The 19,376-nt window shown below is 42.5% G+C and overlaps 2 protein-coding genes across 10 annotated transcripts in view; one reads left to right on the top strand and one right to left on the bottom strand.

Moving 5' to 3' along the window:
- The window catches only part of HYCC2 (hyccin PI4KA lipid kinase complex subunit 2), a 57,755-nt gene that overhangs the window by 2,510 nt on the left and 35,869 nt on the right, over positions 1-19,376 (top strand). Inside the window, exons 1-2 of one of the 8 annotated variants that reach the window (XM_082056459.1) lie at positions 4,979-5,078; positions 5,475-5,515. The exons of 5 other annotated variants lie outside the window; for them this stretch is intronic. The gene's annotated coding sequence lies outside the window, so the exon portion shown is untranslated. Of the gene's footprint in view, positions 1-4,971; positions 5,079-5,474; positions 5,516-19,376 lie in introns of those variants that run through there. 2 more of the 8 variants (XM_082056460.1, XM_082056462.1) reach the window with 2 other exon arrangements.
- On the bottom strand, positions 1,116-4,916 carry NDUFB3 (NADH:ubiquinone oxidoreductase subunit B3). 2 transcript variants are annotated; one of them, XM_082056477.1, is made up of 3 exons: positions 4,779-4,916; positions 3,042-3,183; positions 1,116-1,379 (listed from the first exon to the last, which is right to left on the bottom strand). In XM_082056477.1, exons 2-3 carry the CDS (start codon positions 3,179-3,181, stop codon positions 1,226-1,228), a joined length of 294 nt encoding a protein of 97 aa, XP_081912603.1. In that variant the 5' UTR covers positions 3,182-3,183; positions 4,779-4,916; the 3' UTR covers positions 1,116-1,225. The 2 variants fall into 2 exon arrangements, with proteins under 2 accessions (XP_081912603.1, XP_081912602.1); XM_082056476.1 differs by having other exon boundaries at positions 4,710-4,850.

Here is a 19,376-nt window from a genome sequence, read left to right as displayed (position 1 = left end):
CAATACTGGCAAAATATAGTCAACATAACTTGTTGTTTAGGGCCATGGCTGCCATCTGGCTGTTAAATTGTTGAATGATACCACCTTAATTAATAAATATATAAATTTTACCTAAACTAGTCTAGTCTAACAGTAAATATGTCCAATATATTTGCTTATGTAGAATGTTGATAAGGCTGATTCTTATGATCTTCCCTATATGAGACAGCACTTATGCATGAGTTTAATTTTTAAATTTTTAATTTTGCATCTGTGGAGATTTAAATTGAGACTACTTGCTTGTATGTAAGTTTCCTGGAAGCTATGGCTGAAATTAGAAGAGTTAAGATTTTGATTGTTTCAACTTCCTTCATATACAATAAAGTCATGATAAACAAAATGATCTGTTTTCAAAATTATCAAGAAATTTATTAGTTTATAGAGCAGCCAAACTGCATTTTATGTATTTTACATCTTTTGGTCTAAATAAATAACATACCAAGATTAAGTATGCTGAAAATGATTATAGCAACTTTTAAATCTGTGTTCATCTGCTAGTGCTTGAAAATAATGTTTCTTCAGCTAGTGTAAATAAAGCTCTTGATTTTTAATGGAACTGTTTGCTGTATTCTACTTTGGTTAGTAAATGTGGCAGCAATGTAATTGTTAATTTCTGGATGTTACACTGCAGATTTTGGTGCATAGTGTCTGCCAAATTAACTGTTCAATATGATTAAGTATAAGCTTTGGTGTTTTCATATACTTTGGGTACTTTTTAAAGCTTTAAGGTCATATTTCTTTTTTCTTTAGAGACATAAGAGTGAATGGTGACAAATACTTCTAAGAAATGACAAATCATGCATTACCACTTACTAGCAAATACTCATTGTTAAACCTGTAATTAATACAGTACAATTTTTCTCTTAAAAGCAACACACTTTCTCAATTTCATTTAACAGAATGTTGGCAGGGCTTGAAAGACCTGGGTTAATAGCTTCCCCAGTTCTTTAAAGGATGGTACAGCAAACCCAAGAGCCTATGTGTGTTGTCTTTTTTTCCCTGTGTTGAAGTCAAGTAAATCATGCTGGCTATATTTTCTGATCCTTCCACAAAAATATAATAAAAGCAAACAAACATGGTTTTGCCTGTGGTGGCCTTTAATATGCACATTTTAAGTACAGAGTGATCAGCAGGCTTACGTTTATTTCAGAGTAGTAATCAGTAAGTATTAAATTGTATTTGATCTTCAGTGATGGCCTCCGTTCTTTGGAGGAAACAGTGCGTATTCAATGCCAAGAGCTATGACAAATGCTACAGATCCCCACTTGAGTCCCCTGGTAAAGACTTCTGCCAAGGTGACAGGTTTTGCAAAGCCACCCATGTATCTCCAGGCTTCGTTCCTAGAAGAAAAATCAAACCAAAAGAACAAAACAAGATCAGTGGAGCCACTGTACTAAACATTACCAGGAATATCTTTGTTCAGAAAAAAATACAAAGGTATTTCAACTAGATATTCACTCAGACTGTCACATTTCTATCATTTAAGTAACAGGTGTTGCCACAAGTTCATTAACTCTATGCATATAATTTGAGATACATGCAATGCCAGCAAACAACTTAATTCTAGTAACAGAATTGCCTCCCCGAACTGATGTAATGATTGTCTTCTGGTTTTACTCTGTTTCAAACCAAATCAGAAGCCAGGAGCACATGCCTGGGCTGCAGTAACCAGGAAGGCTGGACAGTGTGACAGTATCTAGCACAGTTAACATCTTAAAAGGGAATGTTTCTCCAGCTATGGGAAACTCATCCTAGTGTGGAGGCACCTTTTGTTTTACAATATAACACTTAACTGTATTAGGGTCAGAAAAAGCTACTAAAACTCATTAAAAAAAATCTGAGAAGATTGTGTTTAGCTAAAAAGCTACAGAATATTGACAAACCTCACCCTGCTTTGCCTTACTGTTTTCAACCTATATTATTATTGAAACACTAGTCACTGCTGTAACTGACTACAAGTATTTATGTGCAGCACCACCAGTGTAACCTAGAGAAATGGACCCAGTTTGTCTCTTCTGAGGAGTCAAAGTCCTTCAGAAAAGGGGAAAAAACCCCATTTGCAACAAAACCACCATTTCCAGAGAAGATACAGGTTTTTTTAAACAAGGGGGTCAAGTATTTTCATCCATTGATAATCACGTTGTGCAGATGGTTTCTGTGATTCAGGATGAAGGTGTATTGGCTTGGAGAGTATCTTTTGGTTTCATTTTTCTTCTAGGAATGTAGCCCTTCCTGAACTTGGAAGTGTATGCACTGAAAGTCGGTTTAATTTACACTAAATTTATGATATTAAACTGTCTGGTTCTTTATGGGAATAAACTTATTGCTTGCTGAAAACAATTTTGTCTGAAGCAAAGGAAAAAACAGAGTGAACAGTGCTTGCACTCCACAGAAACAAAGGCAACATGAATGTGACACAGGCCTGCAAAGTTCATTGGCAACTGATAATTTTGATTGCGATATGAGTGTTTAGGATTATGTTTTACCCAATGCTTACAGCCTTAAACTGTTTCAAAGGAAGTGCCATCAATCGCAAACCCCTCCAGAGATTACAGCGTGTACAACTTTTTAACAGATTACTTATTTGCTCGTGCATTTTTCTCCTAGTGACTTCAAGTGAAGGCTCCTGGAATAGTTGGCTCATGCAGCTTTTCGCTTCCAGAAGAACCAGACTACACAGCACAAAACATTTAGGATTTGTATTCCCCAAGATTAAAGCGTACTTGAGCAAAGTACTACATAATTCCTGATGTGGGAGAAATATGTTAAGCCCTGTTTTAACAACTGCCTAAATGATCCAGAATCACTCCAGCTAAAAAAAGAGGAGGTATTTATTGTAGAGTGGGACAAGTTAACAGGTAAAACTTAACTGAAACTCTGACTCATATATCTGAGATGCGTTCTCACTCTTTTTACTAAAGACAGAATAATCTGCAATGACAAGGTTCAGTTGATGTTGCAAGATGACATATCAAGATGATTTTGGGGACACTTGGACTCACCGAGCCCATGGATCCCTCAGGCCCCTCTTAGCCAGCCTCTCCTGGACCTGCTCCAGCGGAGTGCCCTCTATCTTCCACTGCCGGTAGTCGGGGAGTTCCATTTTGCCATGACCATGGCCATGTTCACTTCCGTGCCCCATACCTACAACGATAAAAGGTTTTTTATTGCTCAGAGAGTATTTTCGCACACTTGAAAAGAACAATAATACAGGAAAAACAGGGAGGTTACGAGAAATATTCCAAAGCACATAACACCGCACATAAAGCATCTTCTGCATTTATATGCTGTAGAACGAAGAGACTGTATGCTGCATTTCAGAAGCTGGTGATTAAGCACAGTAAGGTAAACTGTGCAGACTGACGTGCTGCTGTGTTGTGAGTCACTGCCCTCACATTCATGAAGCAGCTATGTAAATTTTCTGTGCCAGTGTCTGTAAATGCACTTTAGCAATAGCAGGGCCCACCAACTTGCAGGCTTTCCAGAGTGTATCAAAAAGCTCAAGAGTCCAGTTTGGAAATCTCTAATTTAGGTAAGGACGAGCTGTGATCACTGAGCTCTGGAGGAAATACGAGAAAAACTAATACTTGGCTCCTCAGCTCCTTTTAAGTTGCCTCTAATTTGGTCAAACATAACTGAGGTGATAGACAGGTACAGGTCAGATGGACAAGGAGATGCACCTTACTAGTCATTTCACAAGACTGGGAAATATGTGTGTTATTTAGATACACCTTGGAGAGAACTATGAAAATACTGAGGTTGTCATTAAAAACGGTGATCAGGACAGATGGGAAGGTGAACGATTTCAGTGAGAAAATGGACTACAATAAGACACCAATGGCTTTGAAATCTCTATTTTCACAAAGCACCTGAGACTCTTCTGAGTTGGGATTTCCCATTTTAACACATATCTGGTTGAGAAGAATAGATTTAGAATAATTGAATCATTTTGGTTGGAAAAGCCCCTCAAGGCCAAGTCCAACCATAACCCACCCCTGGCACTGCCCCATGTCCCTGAGAACCTCATCTAAATGCCTTTTAAACCCCTGCAGGGATGGTGACTCCAGCACTGCCCTGGGCAGCCTGTTCCAATGCCCCACAGCCCTTTGGGGAAGAAATTGTTCCCAGATCCAACCTCAACCTCCCCTGGCGCAACTTGCGGCCGCTTCCTCTGCTCCTGGCGCTTGTTCCTGGGGAGCAGAGCCCGACCCCCCTGGCTCCAAGCTCCTTTCAGGCAGTTCAGAGATCAGAAGGTCTCCCCTCAGCTCCTGTTCTCCAGCTGAACCCCCCAGGTCCCTCAGCCGCTCCCATCACACTCGTGCTCTGTTTAACGTCCTTAATTTTTGGAAGAACTGACACAATGGTGCCAAGGACACAGCGCAACGCCTGCAACTCCTGAACCCCCAAGATGGGGAGGCACGCGAGGGGGATTCTCTTGCAGAGGAAACCCGAACAAGGGCTCGAATGCCCGGAAAGCTCCCCCAGGATTACCCGCACCCCTGCCGCGGAAGCCCAGGCCCCCCGGGCGGGGCGGGTGTCCGGAGAACGGCGAGCGTGCGGCTCCGGGGCAGCAAACGCCTCCGCCCGCCGCTCCCAGCCCACACGCAGACCGTCCCGGGCGGGCAGCGGCTCAGAGGGCCCGGCCCGCTCCCCTTCCCCGGGCCCGGTACCTGCCCGCTCCCTGACCCTCCTCAGGACGCGGCCGCCACCCGGAAACGGAAGCCGCCGCGAGGACCGACCGCTACAGGAAGCGCATCCAGCCACGAGGGTTCCGGGAAGTTTCCGTTCCGCTGCCTTGGCGGACGCGGCGCGGCCGCCGCCCAGCCCTCCGCTGCTGGCGGCGCTCCGGCGGCGGTGCGACGGGGCAGGTTCCGCACACGGAGCGGCGGCGGCGGGGTGCGGGGGAGAGGAGGGAGACGCGGAGGAGGAAGCGGCCAATCACTGCGGGGCTTGTTGGGGGCGGGCGCGGCCCAATGGGCGGGCGCGTTATTGAGCTGCGGAGTTGCCAGCGGCTGGAGGTGGCGGCGGAGGAGAAGCGGGTGAGGGGGCGGTGGAAGAGCGGCCGGTACCGATACCGGAGCCAGGGCCGGCGGGCGGGGCTGGGCCGGCGGGCGGGTTTGCCTGCCCCTCCCCTCGCGGCTTGGCTGCTGCCGGGTGTGCGAGCGGGGGCCGTTGTTTCCCCCGCGCTGCCTTTCCCGCCATCGCCGCTCGCTGAGGGGCGAGCCCCCCACGGGCGCTCCCTCCCCGTGTCCGGTGGCGGGCGGGGGAGCAGCCGCCGTTATGTAAAGCCCCGGGCCCGCTCCCCCGGCCCTGAGCGCGGGGTTCGCCTCGGCGGGGAAGGGGCTGCGGGGGAAACCGGAGGTGCTCGCACCGGCACCGGAGTTGTGGTTCTCAGGGGATGTGTCTTAAACGAGCGTCGCTGTTTGTGTCCGCAGGAGAGGCGGGAGACACCCCTGTCCTGGGGCTGCGCTGAAGGGTGAGTGCAAGCTGGGAATTCCCTGGGAAGCTGGGAATTCCCTGGGAAGCTGAGAATTCCCTGGGAAGGTGGGAATTCTCTTGACAGCGGCTCTGGAGGGAGGTGCTCGCTCGGTTCCATTGAGCACCCGTCTCTGGGGAGCTCACTGTTTCACATGCTGTGTATTTATCAAGTGTTGCTTGTGTTTGTATGTGGATAATTATTCTTTATGCTCCTTAAGGTTTGAGTATGTAGTCCCCTTTACCTAAAAAGAAACTGGTAAAAGTTAACTACTCAGCCTGTGATATATAAAGGTTTAAATCATTCCTCGATTGTGGATGATACAGTAACACTCTTTCTTTATAGCAGAATACAAACTCTGTTATTAATTTCTAATGCTCTTGTAAGAATGAGAATAAACTGTGGTTTATAGCATCATACTGGCAGAATTTTAGGACTGGCTGCAGTGCCTTGTTTTGGTTGTTAATATCCTGATGTAAAGCTGCTGCTGGGTTTCAGGTTTGTTTTTTATAGGGACATTGGGAGTGCATGAGAAGGGTTCCAGGAGGAATGCCATGATCGTGTTAATAACAGTGAAACTGTTCTAAATAGCCTGCCATCTGTTTCCCCCAGACTGCCTCTGTCTGGTTTCAGCCTTGAATGTTTTTCACTGGGAGCTAAAGTCTGCAAGATTTGGAGCAGTCTGCTGCTCTGGGGTTGCAGTGTCAGGGTGAGAGGAGACATGTTTGGTTTTCTGTCACGTATTCAAGGTGGAATTGCAGGAGGGCTCTTGGTTTGTGAGGTACCTGGGAGTTAAATCTCTGTCTTACACAGTGCAAAGCTCTGTCAGATACCTGTGAAGTATTTCTTGTTTCTTACTGTGGCTGAAGGTTAATGGGTATGTGTTCGAAGTCTGGCTGTTACTGTGGAATGCTGATATTTTCCTCAGAAAGAACATTGCTAGTGACCCACAGACATGTTAGGTACCAGAAACTGTGGTTTTATTTTTTGAAGGAAAAATGCAAAGCCTTGGATTTATTACTGTTTTGTTTGTTTATTTGGTTTGTTTCTTGGTGCTTGGAAGCATGGTTTGACTATTTATGCATGGAGCCACACTTGGCTGGTGTCGCTGAGTCTGTCATCGTGAATGGTCAGTTCTGAGCACAGACTTATTGACTTTGTGTGACCTGTCACAATTGAATGGAATCGTAGCAGAGGAGTGTGCTCAATGGTGTTCGAAGTAGCTGTTTCCCCAGACCCACATACGTAAAATCTCTAAATAGGAAAACTGTGCATTAGATAGGTTCACTCTACCATGAGGTTGCTTAATGTTTTGCTTCCTAAATTTCCTTTTTTTTTCAGCGTGGACCATACCCTTTCTGTTCAAAATAAGACTGCAAATAGGAGGGATGTGATCTTTTGGGAAATACAGCAGGCTTTTTGAAGCTGTATCTTCACCAAATAAGTGAGTCTGCATAATTTCAAGGGGGCTTACAGTCTTGCCACGACCTGTTTTTGAGAAGGAAACTTTATCATGATTACAGTGTCCATCTGGAGAAATAAATAGTATGCACAAAGAACTAACATAAAGAAAATAAATGTTCATTTTTGTGTAGAAAAAATGCCAGGTGTCCTTTAGGAAGGGAAGGTCATTGGGACTCCATGTGCAAATAATAAGTACTTTTTGTGGCTTATTCAGTTGCTTTTTTTGTACTGTTCATGGTGGTGATAATTACTGAACAGATTAAGTGTTCTATGATACAGTTAGGTTGGCATGTATCCAGCCACGCTAGCTATGATTTGCTGGGATTCCTGCCTATGTTGCTAGGCGGGAGGAAGGTGGCAGGTTTTTTTTGAATAGATTTCAAAAGCCAGTGTTTCCAGAAATTTGTGTTGATGTGCATTCTGGATTAGCAGACTGTGGGATAGATTACGGGTGCTGCTCTTCTCTGGGTGTGCATATAATATTCTCTCTAGCACTGGACTGTTTAGTGGGGTGCTCGTCAGGATTGTTTTCTGGAGTAGAGAGCCGTGTGACTGACAGACTTGAAGTATTTGCAGTTTTGAGAGGACAAAAGGGGTTGTGGGGTTGGTGGTTTTTTGTTTGTGTGTGGTGGTTCGTTTTGTTTGTTTCTCCCCTTCAGTATCTTAATATACATTTGAACTACTTAAATACTGCATCTTTTTTCCTGAAATTGTGTGTTACTTTCTCTGGCTTTCTATTGGTAGTCATTTGTAAGTCATTGGAAGCCTTTTGCCATTTGAATAAATGGTCAATCCTGCTTCAATTTCAATACCAATCAAAAAGATCTTTCTTTAGTCCACCTTAGTTTCTGTGGATGTTTTTGAAAAAGCCTGTGAAAGGTGGGGAAGCAAATTATCTTCTCAGGCATCATTAGAGAGCTGAATGTTTTATGGATAATATCTTAAGCCACTGTTTCACTGCTGTTTTGGAGAAATGATGTGCTGCACCAACAGTCTTAGTTTCTTTCTGTGTTGTTTGTTTGTTTGTTTGTCTGTTTTGGCAACCCAAAGACCATTCTTCACAGGAACAGCCATTCTGGGCTAATGTACTGTTCTCTCTTGAAGCCTAAAGCCCCGAGATCCTGGTGTGTGACAGGACCATTGTTTCCAGTCCTGCTTGTCTCCCACAGCTAAGCAGAATTTGACAGCAGGTGCTTTATTCTCATGCTCTTTTCCAGGCCAGCATACAGGCTTACTGCTTACGTCAGCTCTCTCAGTGGGGGTGATGTTTTGTATGGATTTTTATTCTATGGATAGACTTAATTTTTAAAAACTCTTGAGCCTGTGTATGGCTTTTGCATCTCCTGTGTTTTCTGGCAGTAAGCACCATACCTCATGTGTTGTGTGAATAAGTCATTCCTCTCTTGTGTTCTGAACTTGTTATCTGAGAACTTCATGTGATACTCCCTGTTTTCTGGACAAGGAGGGGCAGCACTGTGCCCTTGTGGCCAGGAAGGCCAATGGCATCCTGGGGTGTATTAGAAGGGGGGTGGTTAGTAGATCGAGAGAGGTCCTCCTTCCCCTCTACTCTGCCCTGGTGAGACCACATCTGGAATATTGTGTCCAGTTCTGGGCCCCTCAGTTCAAGAAGGACAGGGAACTGCTGGAGAGGGTCCAGCGTAGGGCAACGAAGATGATTAAGGGAGTGGAGCACCTCCCTTATGAAGAAAGGCTGAGGGAGCTGGGTCTCTTTAGTTTGGAGAAGAGGAGACTAAGGGGGGACCTTATTAATGTTTATAAATATATAAAGGGTGAGTGCCATGAGGATGGAGCCAGACTCTTCTCAGTGGCAAACAATGATAGGACAAGGGGTAATGGGATCAAGCTGGAACACAAGAGGTTCCACTTAAATTTGAGAAGAAACTTCTTCTCAGTGAGGGTGACAGAGCACTGGAACAGGCTGCCCAGGGAAGTGGTGGAGTCTCCTTCTCTGGAGACATTCAAAACCCGCCTGGACATGTTCCTGTGCGACCTCACCTAGGTGTTCCTGCTCCAGCAGGGGGATTGGACTAGATGATCTTTTGAGGTCCCTTCCAATCCCAAACATACTGTGATACTGTGATACTGTGGTGAACTGTTTGGCCCTTTCCCAAGCAGCTGATAGGAGTTTAGAATCTTTAAAGATCAGGATAATGTGTTTACTCCAACACTTGTCTGGGCAGGAAAATAATTTTAGATTCCATTCATTTTCTTTATGCTTCTTCCTTATATGAAAATATGGACTCGTATCAGGAAGTGGAGGCGGAGGCTTCCCCCAGTGACTCCTGGTGAAGCACATCGTGCTGCTGAAGGGATCATTTCAGAACAAGTCCTGTGGCTCTTGGCAGGAGGAGCTGCTCTAAGCAGAGACAGCTACGACAGCACAGTCTGACTTGCTACTTCAATCGGTTATTTTCATTTCCAAATAGAACAGTTATGAGAAGGAATTCTTCATTTAATGCTGTTTTCCATAGTGTTTCCTTTGCATTTATTTGCTTGTAATGGATAAAATTTCAGTCACAGTTGTGTTGCAGGAAACCTGAACTTCTGAGTTGTGTAAATTGTTCAGGCCTTTCATGTAGTCTGTAAAGTTAACTATAAAGCAGAGATGATGACTTTAAGAAAGATTTGCAGTTGTCAGGTATTATCAGAATGATCTGTTGCTTTTTACTGATTCTTTCTTCTGTCTTCTTCTTTGGCAGTAGTAGAGAGTCTTAAAAGGGAATTGCGGGATGCTTGAGCTTGAAAGGGACCTATGGTGATCACGTAGTTCAACCCCTTTGCTCAGAGCAGGGCCAGCCAGGGCAGGTTCCTCAGGACATTGCCCAGCTGCGTTTTGAAATCTCCAGAGACTCCACAGCCTCTCTGGGTGACTTGTTCCAGTGTTTAAACACCCACGTGCCAAAGAAGGTTTTTCTTCTGTTTAACTGGAATTTCTTATATTCCCATATGCAGGCAGTCCAGCTTGTTCCTGCTGCCCGCTGTCTGTGTCAGGTCTGCAGCCTTGACCTCCTGGTACAATTTGGTAGAGCTGTATGGATTGTATTCAACTTTATTATCTTCCTTTTGTGTGAAAGTAGAGCGCCAGAGACACTTGGAAGGAGATCCCGCTAGGGTAGTGACATAAATGTCAGGTGAATAATTTGCAAAGTGGTAAACTATTTATCTGTCTGTTTATTAATTCACTTTTCTCTCAGTACTGAATATCGTTACTTGGAAAATGCCGAGTGCCCTGACTGAATGACATTGTTCAGCACAGGACCTAATGGAGATGGTTGGAGCAGCTCAAGCCTGTTAAAACACTTCTCCAGGAGTGCATTCTTTCTATGTATTCTGTTTTGGTTTTTATGGGTTTTTGTGCCTTTTTTTTTCCCTACATGACAGAGTACTTAATGACATTTAATATTGTGCAAGTGATACATGTGTTTGAAAGTGAATTCTGCAGTCCAGAAATGCTATCCATGTTCTTGTGTGTAATCTCCATAATTTAATGAATCTTTCTCTGTTTTTATTTTACTTAGAGTGATTCTTCAGCAAACTGGTTAGGTCTTCTCTGTCGAGGTCTGTGTTTTGTATGGTTCATGAGTTCTTTAAATAGTAACATGTTGCTATTCCTCTGAATTATATTTCAGTGACATGTCTGACCTGGACATTTCGTGGCCATTCGGCTGAGAAGATATTGGGTTGAAAGATAATGAGGTGAAATGTGGAAAGTTTGCTTGTGTTTTTCTCCTTCCTGGCCTCATCTATTTCCTTTTGGTTCAAACAGGCTGGTTATTTCTCAGAGTTCTGGTGTCTGTTTCTTCTTTCATTGCCTCATCTATTTCCTTTTGGTTCAAACAGGCTGGTTATTTCTCAGAGTTTTGGTGTCTGTTTCTTCTTTCATCTCCTCATCTCATTTTCTGCTTTATGCTTTCTGTCTCCCTTTAGGTTTGAGGATATCTTGAGCTAGAGGAGAGGCTGGAGAGCATCCCCTCTGCTTCTGTTCTGATTTGGAACAGGGCCACGAGGGAGAAAAATTTCATTTAGAAAAAATTCTGAAGAGGCTCATAGCAACTTTTCTAAATAGCCAAAGCACAAGATTTTTAGAGACACGTGGGCATAAGTGTAACAGATTTTATTATAGAAATAGCTTAAGTGAGCTTGTCTCTGTACATGTAAATATGATATTGCCTGCATGTGAATACAAATTAGCTAGATTTTTTTTCTTAGAGTTTTTTAAACATGAACTTTGTGAAGATCTGACATCTTATGAGCAGTTGCCCCATGTGGAAGCTACACGAGTAATTCCACCATCTGGTTTATTTGCAGGTGAAAGCTCTTCATGCTTCTGGCACAGCTGAAGCCAGTCCTAAGATTTATATTTGCTTCTGCCAAATGAAGGTCAGGGTGTGAATTTCCAGGCTTCTGTCCTGATGATGTTGCTTTGCCAAAATATGTAAAACTGAACTTCAGGAGACAAAACGCTTGTGTTTGTAGCTAGAAGCAAGTCTGGATAGTATGAGTCTTTCTTTGTACAACGGTGATAGCGTAAGAGTGAGAGGGGGTGTTAGTATCTTTTCAAACTCCAAGTGTTTTAGTAACAGCCGTGGGATAGACAGATGATGGGTTAAAGTCCATTTACTTCACTGAAATTACACAAGAAGTGACTGAGGAGATTAAGTAATAACACCATGCCCTTTTACACAGAAATGCAAGGCATGCTGCTGAAGGGTTTATCCCAGGAAAAGCTCCTTTTTCTCTGTGTGTAACAGTGGAGAACGTTCCGGTGCTTTTTCTTTTTAAGATGTTTGGTGGAGCCAGAACAGCATAGAGACGTGAGCTAAATATGGCCACAGAGGAGAGGGAGGGAGGGGGGTTCCATGTGGAATGCAAAAATGCCTAGTGCCTTCTGTGCACGGATATTTTATTTTAAGCTGCTTGCTTCTAGTTCTTAGCATAGAACAGGCCTTAGACAAAGTTGCTGAGCTTCCAAAGCTGCTTCTGGATTGTTAGTTGTGTGTATCAAATTCTAATTGACAGTTATGTAACTGACAAACCATGATACCTGATGGTCTCTCCTCAATGTCGCATCTGTGCAATAGTTTCCAATATAGTAGCATCTGTAAGTTTCTGGGAGTTATTAAACCACATTTGTGGTAATTCTTGCCAAGGTGACAGTATGAGGTGATGTTTTCATCAGGAATGAGACCTTGTTGGATTGTTACAGTCACTTCAGCCATAGAAAAGTGTTTTTGAGGCAATCTGGGTGTTTAAATCATTCAAATGGCAACTGCGTTATACACACGTATCTTGTGTTCCAGGAATCACTGCGCTAAGCTCCGAGAGAGTGCATGTTTTGCTTTTTCCCTCTCTATACAGGCTGAGTCCTTTCAGTTAACTAGAGGTCTACTATGGCTTTTAGCAGTTGATTTTTACAGTTTACATAGCAAAACTAAACCTACTGCACTCATTTCCCTTTGAAATTTAAATTAAAAAGTTAGTATTATATGTCTAGTTTTTAACTTGACAAGTTAGCCCAAAATTAAACTCTGGAGTTTTTAGGAAAATAGTTGGAGATGCTGTAATAAATTCCATAGTAATGTCTATACAGTAACTTTGTTTGAATTTTACCATTTTTTGCCTAGATAGTTCAATATTGCGTAAAACTCGTGATGCTAAAGCAGAAAAACAAATGTGCAACTGTGGGATTTCACATTTGTTGTGCAGAAAGCCCTAATCAAGTTAAGGTCTGTGGATGGATTCCAGACTGAATTAAGGGTCAGTGGCCAATACTAATTGCTGCCAAAATTGTGTGATTAAGCATTGTGTGATTGTCACAAGGGGTTTTTTGGTGTGTGTGTGTGTCCCCTTTGCTTTATTTGGCGACATGTAATTAACCAGATGTTAAAGGTTGTTTTTGATTTCCTCTGCGCCCTTTTTCTCAGACTTGGGGGTATTGATCTGTGCTAAGGACAGAACACTGGGCTCGATGTGAGAAGAGAAGAAGGAAGTTCAGGGAAACCGAAGTGAGGAGGAGGGTGCATCTAGATGCTCATTTCATCTAATAAATTCAGATTTGTGCGTGGGTGTGATGGTCAACTGCTCTTCTGCGCTGCTGATACTCCCATGCTTGGAACCTACCAGAGACTCTAGTTGAAAGTTTATTTTGGGAATAGCTTTTTGGACTTAAGATAGAGAGAGAGGGAGGAACAGGACTTCAGTGGACATTATCGTGCTGACTAGGAAAACATAATCAGCACTTAAAGAGTTTTCAGCTTTATCAAGTTTTGAGGTATTTCAAATTCCTATTCCAATGGGTAGGTTTTGATAGAAATTTTGTGTCCTACGTGTACCGCCTTTATGCAAAAATTCCATAATAGTTATTTTATTGCTATTTCTGTGAACTACCAGGGCATTCTGCTTTAGTAATGTATGTTGACTTTGAATAGATGGTGATTATTATCTCTTTGTTTCTGTGAATGCAAACTTTAGAGCTTTCTGAAGTGCGTAATGTTGCTGTAAGTGAAGTCTGCATTTGTTGTCGCATCCATGGCATATTTGCATACAACACCATCTTCAGTATTTTTTCCAAAGGCAAATTTACTCAGGAGACTTGAAGGAAGGAAAAACACTGTTCTACCAACTGCTTTTGAAGCTTGTTTTTAGCAGGAAAACTCTTCAGTGTTACAAACAAAACCTCAGAGCTTCTCTGTGGGTGAGGTCATGTAACAATGGCTGAGGTTTAGAACATCGAGGCCTCCGTGAGAGTTTCTGCTGGTTTGTTTTGGAGTGCAAGAAAAGATCCTTGAAACCCACAACACTGTAAAATTGACCATGTCTAAATAAATTCCATTCCTCCCTCCAGGAGGACGGGTACCCATGAAGCTAACTGCATGGATTTTCAATGCTGCCTGCTAAATCTGGATTTTTTTCACAATCTGGAAAGACTCCTGCTTTCAGACTGTACATTAGGACAGTATTGGACAGAAAACTTTGAGTTCTGTTCAGGCTCTGAGTGGGAAAAATGCATGAAAATAGTGGCGTGCATTTCATATCTGCCTCTTGCTCTTTCTGCAATGTCTGGTGGGGGAACAGGACTGTGCATTTCAGTTGAAGTCATCAAGGCTATACAACACCCCCACAAATGTTAGTAACTTAGTGCTCTTCACTATTTAAACTATATATTTTAAAAAACAACCACTACACACAAACTAGCTTTTACTGACAACTGGTCAGTCTCTGTTCTAATATTAGTTTAACAGTGGAAGAATAACAACTGTGTAAACAATATGCATTGTGTTTAACTATTCAACAGTGAAGATTAATTATTAAACTCATCCCAAGACAGAAGGAGAAACTGGTGTAGTTGTCACACCAACACAGGCTGTGGAATTTCTTACTCTGGAGGAATCCCAGTAAAGTTAGTCAGGTTGGTCATGAGCATCAGTTTTTGTAGCACAGTCTTAATCAGCAGCAGCAACTACGTGGGAGGTGCTGTTGAGGTGGCTCTTAATGGATTGTGTTGTACAGAACTGAGATGGCCAGGAACATGTGTTACTTCTTAGGTGTGGAATGATGTTCTGAATGGTGTGATCTGATTAATCTCAATATACAATAGCAGTGTTTCTCTTCTCATTTTGTGAGATTTTCCTTTGCAGTTCTTAAAATCCCTTTCTGACTTTCAGAAAACAAGTGTGAGATTGGAGCTGTTTGACACTGAAAAACACAAGTTGCCTCCTGTAAAGTAACAACTGGAAGTAGTAAAGTCAGCGACGGTCTGAACAGTTTCAACTCTGGAAGCTGAAGCTGATCCTATATTTCTGGATTCTTGATGCTAGTCTGCCTCTGAACAGCAAGCAGCCGCTGCTGCTCGGGACAGCGTTTCTGTGGGAACAAAGTCCTCATGTTCCGTGTGCAGGGCTTGGCTGCCTCGCCTGTCCCCTTAGGTCGAGCCCAAGAGATCGGTGCTGTTGTGGTGTCATCTGGATGAGTAGTGCTGAGAACACTGGTGTTCCTAACTATATTTGTTGTTCAGTTTGCTTTTTAAAGTCTGGGAGCTTATATTGGAAAAGTGAGACTAGAATATCAAGCAGAATTATTTTATCCTTGAAAACTGTACATCTTGAATGTGAATGATGCATCTGAGTCACACGTAGGAAATTTATGACATTGTGCAATAAAGGAATAGATGCTCATGGACCTTTTACTCTGGCACTTTGAAAGTTTATGTTGGAACTTTGTAGTCTTTACTGTATCATTTTCAAACCAGTAATACGACATAATTTTAGATATAACTGAAGTGAATTCAGCTAAATTAGAAGATTCCACTCATTTAAGAGTTTATGGATGTGTAAGTGTACGGATGGGGAGGGAACGTTTGTCGCCTCGGCTTCAGTTACTCACACTCTACTTCCTGGAGCTGAGGGCTTTATAGAATGAGGGATTTCATTCCTTTCAGGAGAGGATCCTTTAGGTTACGTCTCTTTGGGAATGTTTAGGGTGGAGGAAAGGAGGTTAGGCCAATTAATGAATATGTAACCTAAATTCCAGTTTGTGTGAATTACAGTTGGTAGCAGATACTGCAACAAGAAATATGTATTGATATTTTATTGGTCTGGAATTGATAGAGGACTTAATTTTTTAGGACTGTTTTCATAATGTAACAGACATCTATTTCCATCAAGTGAGGATTTTACAGCTCAAAAATGGGAAGCTGTGGAGAATCTCCAGTTTGTATTTCTAGAACTGTTTCTGCATGCGTTTCTTTCCTTTGCAGGCGAGGGAGCGATCTTTCCCAGCATAACACTTGCAGGCCTGTTCCAAAGTGTGTGGTGAGGGATTTTTGATGCTGTGGGGTTTTGCTGAGTTATTGTTGGTGGTGGCTTTGTTTTGGGTTTGAATTTTGTTTGCTTTTGTTCCCACAGAAATTCTCTATCAAGGTTTCTTCTAGCTCGTGCCTCTTCATTTTTAGTACATAACACTGAGTGTCCCTTAACTGTGGTTTTGCAAGCGTTAGTTTGCTGGTAGATTTTTTTTTAATTTAGTTCATGAACCCAAACTGTGAACCAGGAAGGTGTTTGGGAGAGGTAGGGTTACACGGAAAGTCATTTGCATGGAAACGTTTTAGTAAGTAAAGAAATTAATGAGCTGCAGACAAATGAGCATGGGAAGAGTTATTGCATATGAAGGGATGCAAAGGGAAGCTGAGCTGGTATTGTCCAGCATAGGATGGGTTATCACACGGGATCCTAAGAAGAGCACGTTTTAGGTTCGGTGTAGGATGCCTACATGAGGTTGTTTCTAAGGAAACTGGCGCTGAGAGAATAAGGTAATGTTTCGATGGCTAATCTGTGTGTGTGTGTGTGTATATATATATTTTTAAGTGCGTCAAGTCTTTATTATTTTTATTTATTACCATGTGTTTTGCTGTATTTAAGGCTGCGGTATAATTTCTTTATTATATTACTGTTTCCCAAATCCTGTAAGTGAAGTAGAGAAGTACTTTCTTCAGATACAGAAGATATCTCCTTCCACATTCTCAATCATCTTAACTCTTTTCTGCTTCATCCACTGCATGATCTCTTAAGAGAGGGATTTAGCTACAAGTGTACAGTTGTGTTTTATTCAGGTTCTTTGTGAAGCAAACAGGACCTAAATTTTGCTGTAGTCGCCTGACTTCGTAGCTTCCTACAGCTACTCTGTGCAGTTCAATGAAAACCTCAGCTTTTAAACAATTTTGAAAGCTCTGTTACAAGGTGTCTATTTTCAGTGTTGTGTTTTCATCCACACTGCCCTAATTGTTTGTCTTTAGCAATTTTGTATCTGCAGAGCACAGTTGCACTGGAGTAACTGTAGAAAGAGAGAAGGTTTGACAGCTGAGCCTTCTGGTGCTTGAAAGGCACAGAAGATAATTTAGGGCTTAGAATGACTTAGAGGAGGCTTTTTGGAACAGATGGGCTGCGTCTTTTCTTTACCCTTTTTGGCAGCAGCTGAAATGGATGCGACGTTTTTGATAAGCAATGGAGCTTGCTGTGCAGGTCCGGTCCCATGAACATTTACAGCAGTGGTGTCCATTGTCTGGGCCTTCCCTGCGGTCAGGCTTTCTCCCATCATTTTCACATCACCTCCTCTGCTGGGATCCAAAAAGAAAGGGGGTTTAGCTTGGTTATTACTAGTGAGTCAGTGGGCAGGGAAGAAATGTCTTATCCGAGTTGTTTTGCATGACTAAGGCTTGTCTAATAAGGCTGACAACCTAAATCCCACATATAGAATATGTCAGCATTTATATTTTAAAGTTGGAATGCGTGTCTGTCTGCTTAAGCTTGCAATTAAATGACCTAAGAGCTGGAGCTGGAAGAGGGCTCTCTTTCCATCGAAGAGGATGCTTGAGCTGATGATCTGAATTAATAACTGTCCAGAGAATGTTTTGTTTCTTTCTGCCTTTGTCAATATTGTACCTTGTAGAAGTTTTTGTTTCTCTTGCTGTGGAGCCAGGAGAATTCTGGCAGGAGGCTCGTACCTGTTTCCAGCATTAAGCTGCACTTGTAGTTCTGCCTTGTTGAGGACAATGGGGTTTTAATTTATTTTGAATGTCCTTTCCCAAATGGCAGCTTATATAAATCTTTATTAAATAAGATTGTGATAGAATAATATATTTATTTAGATGGATAGAAGGGAGTCTCAATGGCATTTGTGAAGTGTTTATTATAAGAAACATATAGGATAATACATGTGCTTTTAAAAAAGTAGCAGAAGTAATCTAGCAAAACTGAACATTCTTAAGGCTGGTCTTATTTTCTCTTGGGATCAGATTAGCCTCAGGGTCAATCCCCTTTCCCGTGTGGAAATCGGACCATACCGTGGCTGTTCAGTACAGTTTGGCAGGAAGCTGCATACGCCTGTTTACTGAGCAATTAAGGACAGAGATGCTCCTCTGCGAAGTATTTTGTCCAGTATATCAAGTAAGTGCTAGCTTACACCAAGTTTTCTCCTTTACTCTTCTTGTTCTACAAAATAAGTAGTTTTGTAAAACAGGTGTTATAATATTTATCTAAAATCTCTTCTTATTGCCCTCCTGATATTTTTATGATGAGTCCTAGTCTTACAGTATGAGAAACAATGTACTTGTTAGCAGCCTAACATTTCTACCTTGGTACATTGTAATGTTTTATTTTGTATTACTATGTTACAAAAAAAATCCATTCTACCTACTCTACCACTTAATTCCATGTGCTTCTAATACATGGATTTCTTTTTTTATTTGAATTGTTAAAGTTATTCCCATATCCATGTCAGAAGTTATTTTTCACGATCTTTGTCATTAACTGCCTCTCGACCACTTTTCTGCCTTATACATGCTTCTTTTTAGGTTGCTTGAATCAAATGTAGGTAGGTATTTCAAATAAGAGCATATTATCAATTTTGTATGCTCTACTTGCATGTTTTCACATTTACGTTGTACCCCTTTTGTGTGATGAAACATCTTGATTTCTTTCCTGGCTGCTGATACATTCCTGAGCAGATGTTTTCATTAAGCCTGTGATTGTATTAGCCAGGATTTTTTTTTTCCATTTGGTCTTTTAAACCTTCGCATTCACGAATTAACTCATCATGAGAAGTTCAAATTGGTTTTTTGTTGTCTCATTGAAGTGTGTGTGTGGTGGGGAAGCATTTTTCCTATGTAGTTCCGACCACCTTATGTCATGTTGTCTTTTATGCATTCTGCTTCCCAGGGTGTTAATTTTATTTAGCAAAGGTGCTTTTGTTACGGAGCTATGAACATTCTGGATCAAAGGAATTGATTGTAGGTTTAGTTCACAGTAGGGATGCATTCTTGATGCTTTCCATGCTACTTTTTTTACACAAGCCTGGAAAAATCTTTCTTTAAACATACTTCTTCCCATGTTCAGTAATGAACTACATCTACAAGAGGAGTGTGCATGTAGCTTGGAAGGATCAGCTATATTGCTGAGTTTTCTATTCTCCTAGACCTGCGGTCAGCCTGTGATGTCCTCTTGGATGAGCAGTGCCGCAAAGATGCTGCAGCTTGAAGCTTTGTTCTTCTTTGGGCTGATTCCAAAGGGATGAAGTTCACCAAGGCCAAGTGCCGGGTGCTGCACTTTGGTCACAACAACCCCCTGCAGCGCTCCAGGCTGGGTGCAGAGTGGCTGGAGAGCAGTCGGGCAGAAAGGGACCTGGGGGGACTAATGGACAGGAAGCTCAACAGGAGCCACCAGTGTGCCCAGGTGGCCAAGAAGGCCAGTGGGATCCTGTCCTGGATCCAAACGAGCGTGGTCAGCAGGACAAGGGCAGTGACCCTTCCCCTGTGCTCTGCATTGGGGAGGCCACACCTGGAGTATTGTGTTCAGTTCTGGGCCCCTCAGGTCAGGAAAGACAT

This window comes from Streptopelia decaocto, assembly GCF_964273445.1.
Source record: "Streptopelia decaocto genome assembly, chromosome: 6".
Taxonomy (NCBI): domain Eukaryota; kingdom Metazoa; phylum Chordata; class Aves; order Columbiformes; family Columbidae; genus Streptopelia; species Streptopelia decaocto.
The sequence above is the reverse complement of the archived record's forward strand: the minus strand, read 5'-3'. Positions and strand labels throughout refer to the sequence as shown.